This window comes from Mirounga leonina, unplaced genomic scaffold (genome assembly GCF_011800145.1).
Source record: "Mirounga leonina isolate KUSES-001 unplaced genomic scaffold, KU_Mleo_1.0 Mir_94, whole genome shotgun sequence".
NCBI classification, from domain to species: Eukaryota; Metazoa; Chordata; class Mammalia; order Carnivora; family Phocidae; genus Mirounga; species Mirounga leonina.
In genome coordinates this window covers 46,033,158-46,039,455 of record NW_023270855.1, presented here as the reverse complement: position 1 = coordinate 46,039,455, position 6,298 = coordinate 46,033,158, and the positions used below count along the sequence as shown (strand labels likewise).

Sequence of the window (6,298 nt, the reverse complement as noted above, 5' to 3'; positions counted from 1 at the left end):
TTTAAAGTGAACTGAGTAATAGCACTGAGCCTTGAAAGAGGAGGTGAAGGAGGACACAAGCTCTGCTGAGTGCCTGGTACAGAGTAGGCAGGTGCTCATGAGCTGCGGGAGACTCGACCAGAAGGTGAAGTGGGGCTCTTTCCATGCACTGTACCAGGAGTTTCCTTTGCCCAGAGAGTCCCAGACCAGGAGGCTGGCAAGAGCCAAGTCAACTGGTTCGAATCTGGGCCTGGCACAGCTGGGAGACTCGTCTTGCCCAAGCCTGTTTCCTGAGCTCCGCAATGAGGATAAATGCGGTGTCTTCTGAACGAAGCTCTTGCCGGCAGTAAGAGTCTCATGCATGGTGGTCTCCACTCTCAAGAGTCCAGGTTTGGGGCTGGGGCACAGGGTCAAAAAGAGCAATGACTTGGTGGGAGACGGAGGGCTGGGGGAGGAGGATCCCAGTTCAACTCTTCTGCACTCTGGGAACTGTCTTACAGGGCAGCAGATGGAAATTAAGTCAGGTGCCAAGAATGTCTCCTGGGAGCCATAAATAGCATAAGTGGCCAGGAAGTGAGCCCTTGTGTGTCTCCCCCCCCCCCCCCCCCCCGCCGCCACCCCCCGGACCATGGCCCTGGGGCCTTCACTCCAATCCCTGCAGGGACTGGCTACAGGAAACAGGTTTGAAACAGAACCTCAGACTGGGTATGGAGCCCCCACTAGCCTCTGGCTGGTCCAGCTCACGCTGGGATGGCAGAACTGGCTGGGGCTGGGGCTGGGGCAGGGGCTGGGGGCTGCAGGCGTGGTGGCACTCCAGCTCTTCTCACCCCTGCCCACCTCCCTCCTGAGAGGAGCGGCCCTTCGTGTTTGGGGGGGAGGCGGCAGGAGGGGCAGGCCGACCAGGGTGGCCTGAGGGAGGGGTCCAGAAGCCAGGCGTGTAGCTGGGCCATGGGCCCCCCTCCAGCTTCCTGGAGGCCAGGTCTCCTCCTGACCTGTTCTGACCTCTACAGGCGACAGTGAAGAGAAATTCCCCGACAGCAGCACCAGAGCCAGCAGCAGAAGTGGTGGCGGCGGCGACCCTGCCGTGCTGGTGCAGGGAGGGCCAAAGGCGGGCTCAGCCCAGGTGTGCGGCCAGGTGCCTGCTCTCAACACCCGCAGGCGCAGGCGCACCCTGCTGGCGGCCGGTGGGAGTGCGCACAGGCTGGGCCTCGGGACACAGGGCCTCTGGGGGGCTGCTACTTACTGTTCACCGGGCTGTCACTCCCGCCGCCCTCTCCACCTGGATCCCCCCACCTCTCCTAAAAACCGCACTTGGACCGTGACCCTGAAGCCCTTAAACTCTCCCTCTCCCCTCAAGACACTCCTGCCGCCCCCCCATTCCCTTTCCCCTCCACTCTGTGGCCCTCTCCACAGCTGCCCCAAACCCACGTCGCCACCCTCCTCTGCCCCTCCTCTGCCCAGGCTACCCCCTCTGGGGTGGCCCCCTCCCTCTCTGCCCTGTTCCTGCCCGTACAGGCTGGGTTTATCTGTGTCTGGCTCGCTCTCACCTAGACCAGGGGTGAGAGAGAAAGGTAGGATACACTTCCCAAATCAGTAAGTGGCTGGAACCCCCTAGCATGTCCTGAACGAAGCACCCATGCATGCACCCGTAGGATTTTCTAGGGCCAAAGAACTCATGGTGGCGATTTTAGGCCAGATCCCCAGACGCTGGCTTCTGGAATGTGCTGGGGACAGCTTCCATCTGGAACTGACTGGACCCCACCCCATTAGCCGTGGATAGATACAACAACAGAGGTGGGACCACACGGTTGGTTCGCCCTGACCTCCGGAAAAGACTTAGGGTCCCCATCCCAGCCACAGACCTCATGTACCAAGTGCATCGTTGGAGGCTCCCATCCAGGATGTTCCAGATCCTCCCAATTCCCCCCCACTCCCCGAACCAGGCCCAAGACACCCCCATGAGCACAGGCGGACCAAGACTCAGGCTGTGGAGGGCTTTATTCGTTAGACCCAGAGAGCCACACTGCCCCTCCCCGATGCACCCCCACCACCACCACCAGTCAGCCAACGTCCTAGACGCCTGGCCACTGCATGTGCTGCGAGTTGTCCCACCCTGCTGGTCCCAAGAGCGCATCCGTAGTGAGGGAGGCCCGGGTGTGGTGGCTGCGCCGGGTGGCATGGAGCATCCTGGCAGCCATCTGCTGTTGCCTCAGCCAGCGGCGCACCGTGAAGCCCCTCCAGGCCGACTGGATGGCCGTGGCTGCCTTATGCTGGCGATGGGACTGCTGGGGGCTCCGGGAGGCCATCAGGGTGCCGCAGGCCCACGGCACGCCAGCCTGGACCCTGGAGCCCCGGCCCATGCCATGCACCACCCGAGTGGGCAGGGTGTGGCCACACATGTGGCACGTGCGGGGGCTGGACCCCACGAGCATCACCACGCTGGGTGGGCTCCCCGGCCTGGGGCTCAGGGACTGGCAGAGGGGGCAGAGGTGCGGCTGGCAGGACTGGAAGCAGTGGTGGTCCGACGCGGACTTGGTCCTGCTGTCCGTCTTGGTCCACGCGCCTGGGAGCAATGCTGCCTGGGTTTGGTTCCGGCGGGTGCAGAAGCCTCGCCATGTGGCCTGGATGGTGGTGGCAGCTTGAGAGAGCCGGACCAAGTTCCGCCGCACACGGTAGCCGCGCCAGGCGGCCTGGATGATGACGGCCCACTGGTGCCACACCTTGATGGTTCGGCGCACCAGGTAGCCGCGGGCACACGCCTGGATGGTGACCACGGCACGGATGATTATCTTCTCCACAGCCTGCATCGACGTCACCAGCTCCCCCGACTGTCTGGGATCCTCCGCTGCCTCTCTACCCGCAGTGTCCCAGGGCACAGGAGCCCTGGCCCGATCCCAGGCGCCACCGGGGGCTCCGGCGCTGCTCACGGGCCCGACGGCTCCACCGGGGACGGCCGAGTTCCATGCTTGGCCACCAGCTATGCCGGCGTCCACAGGGCCCTGGAGTACAGTGGGAGTCAGGGACGCCCTGTGACTGCCTGCAGGAGCCACGGCGCTATGGAAATCCCGGGACCCCTGCATCGACTCCGGGGTAAAAAGGGGCCTCCGGGAACCATCAGGTGAAGACTCATAGCCCAAAGACACCCTCCGAAACCCCAGGGGCAGCTTAGGGACGGTCGTGTTGTGTGCCACCTCGGTGGTGTGGATGATGGGTATCACGGCTGGTGGCGCACTCTTGGAGTGTTCGGGACTCTCCTGTGAGGACCCGGAGGCGTGCTCCTGCACTTCAGGCAAGGGCACAACCCTGGCTACATTACCGTCTAGCATGTCTGAGACAAGACAACCATGCATGAACCTATAGGATTTTCTAGAGCCAAGAAATTTGTGGTTGCTCCGAGTCAGGTCCCCAGACTCTGGCTTCTTGTGTGCCCTGGGGACCGCTTCTACCTGGAACCCACCAGATGCTATCCCCCCAGCTGTGGGCGGGTACAACACATGTGAGGTCTTGTGGGTGGTCCCTGGCCTCTGGGAAGTGCTTGGGGTCCCCACCCCAGCTAAAGACCCTGGGTACACACTGGATGCCATAGTACTGCTATGGACCAGCTTGGGTGACCCTGAGACCATGGGAGAAGCTCCCATCTTGTGGGCATGGCCCTGGGGCACCCTGTGAGTCACCGAGGGGCTCTGGGGCACCACGTGAGCCACTGATGCCTGTCGAGTCAAGGGGGCCCCAGTAACCTTGACAGGCTCCATGTGCACACTGGGAACCCTGCTAGCAGTCACAAAGTGGGAGCTGGGGGCCTCCCAACTGGTTGCTGACCTCTGCTGCAGAGTTGGAGTGGTGCCACCAGCCACGCAGTGCTTGGCAAAATTCAGGGACTGGGGCGGGACAGGAGTCATGCCACTGGCCAGAGACTTGGTCTGGCTAGGAACCATTTCCAACAACGGCCTTTGACCATCGGGAAGGAGTTCGTGGCTGTGGTCAGTTGACAGGGGATTATGGGACATCCACGGGGTTGCGTCAAGGACCATGGACTCCGCACTGGATGCGGACACCTGGGACACAGCCTTGCTCAGGTCCTCTGGTTTCATCCTGGCCTGGCCATCTGTGGCCTCAAATGGCATCATCTCAAGAGCGTGGCTCAGCTGGGAGGCTCTTTGTAGGACCGTGGGCACTTGGAGTACTCTCCTGGTTGTGCCGCTAGATTCCAAGGCCTGGGGTTGCAGGTGAGCCAGGCCAGTGGCATGGGATGCCTGGAAGGGGGCTGTAGACCCTTCCCCAGGCAGGGCTCCATGGTAAGGACGGGGAGAGATCCCGATCAGCATGGACCCCTGGGGGAGGCTCTGGGCCACATTCCCCACTGTGGATGGCAGGCCAGCTGCGTTATCCGTGGACCCTAGAATCAGGCCCTGATTCAGTCCCCCAGGATCTATGGCTGGAACCACACTAGAGGCCACAGACCCAGGAGACACACCTGGGCCCATCCCACTTGACACTGAACCTGGGATCAGGCTTGGGGAAGTGAAACTCACTGAGGGTCTTATGAAGCTTTGTCTCTTCCCACCAGCCCCAGATGTCGCCATCAGACTGGGGGGTACCCCACTAGCCACAGGACCTGGAGGAAAGTTCTGGGCCACAGCACTGGCCATGGGATCTGGAGGAAGACCCTGGCCCATGCCGCTGATCACGGATCCTGGGGGAAGGCTATGGCTGATACCACAGATCACAGACCCTTCAGGAAGGGTTTGAGCCACACCACCAACCACGTAACCGGGCGGAAGGTGGGGAGGCACAGCACTGATCACGGACCCTGGAGACAGGCTCTGCCCCACGCCCCTGATCACAGACCCTGGGGGAAGGCTGGGGGCCACACCACTGGCCACGGTACCTCGGGCCAGGGCTGTGGTCATCCTACTGGCTACAGAACCTGGCACCAGGCCACTAGCTGTGTCCATCACGGGCTCCTGGCTGAAAGCATTTGCTTGCTCATAACCGGGTGCCGTGATTGTGGACACCGAAGGATGCTGGTGGTTCAAAGATACTGGGAGATCAACATTGACCTGAGGCATGCTGGCGCCTGCGTTGGCCTGAGAAAACCTGAATGGACTCGTACCCAGTCTGTTGGGCACTGAAGCCCGAGAAAAACCAGGGCCCTCTGAGGCTTGCTTGTGAATCAAAGGGGCACCTGCCACAGGGGCTGGGGATGCAATGGGAGTCACGCCACTGGCCATCTGAAACTGGTTTGGGCCCAGACCAGTTGTCACACTTCTCTGGCACACACTCCCTGTCATACCCGGAGATACAGGCCCTGGAGACATACTTAGGAACATACCAGCAGCCAGGGTCCCCCGAGACGTATTTGGGAACATACCAGCAGCCACAGCGCCCCGGAACAGAGCCCCAGCACATACGCTGGTTCCCTGGTCTAGACAAGAGTCCTCTCCACTAACACCGGATGCCTGGTAGAGATTTGGGGCTGAGAGAGTGACCTCAGAATGTTCAGTGATGCTTGGGCGTCCCCCACCAACACCGAGCGGCTGATGAAACGCCAGGGACACCTCGCTGAACTCAGGGGCCTGGGCGTTTGAGGTCACCCCACCAACCATTACAGAATCTTGACAGGGGGCCATCCCAGCGGCCACAGGTGACTGGCTCAGATCTTGGCCCGGGCTGCTCATGGCAGAGGAATATGATGTGCTCCAGGGGACTTCAGTCACAAATGATGGGTGATGCAGACTAGGGGCCACGGCATTCGCTCTTGGTGGTAGATTTGAACCCACTGTAGGGACCCAGCCCGACTGGCCAGCTGGACAACTGGTACCACCGATCACAGATGGCTGGAAGAGGCTGAGGGGCCCCCTGTTGGCCACAAATGAGTGGGCCAGGCTGGGGGCCACCCCACCGGTCACAGGTGGCCGGGCTAGGTTAGAGACCACCACACAGGCCACTGATGGCTGGACCAGGCTGGGGGCCACCACACAGGCCACTGATGGCTGGACCACGCTGGGGGCCACCACACAGGCCACTGATGGCTGGGCTATGACGGGAGCCACCCCATCAGTCATACATGGCTTAGCTAAGCTGGGAGCTATCGCACTGGTCACAGATGGCTTAGCTAAGCTGGGGGTTACTCCACTCCTCATAGACAGCTTAGTTATAGATGGCTTAGCTAGGCTGGGGGCCTCCCCACTGGTCACAGATGGCCGGGCTAGGCTGGGGGCCACCCCAACGGTCACAGATGGCTGGGTTAGGCTGGGGGCCTCCCCACTGGTCATAGATGGCCGGGCTAGGCTGGGGGCCACCCCAACGGTCACAGATG

The 6,298-nt window shown here is 61.7% G+C and overlaps 1 protein-coding gene across 1 annotated transcript in view; it reads right to left on the bottom strand.

Moving 5' to 3' along the window:
* Window positions 1–1,974: 1,974 nt before the first annotated feature.
* IQCN (IQ motif containing N) overlaps window positions 1,975–6,298 on the bottom strand; it is an 11,737-nt gene continuing 7,413 nt past the window's right edge. Inside the window, 1 exon segment of the mRNA XM_034998678.1 lies at window positions 1,975–6,282. Within this exon segment, the coding sequence (XP_034854569.1) occupies window positions 2,052–6,282 (4,231 nt within the window). The 3' untranslated portion in view covers window positions 1,975–2,051.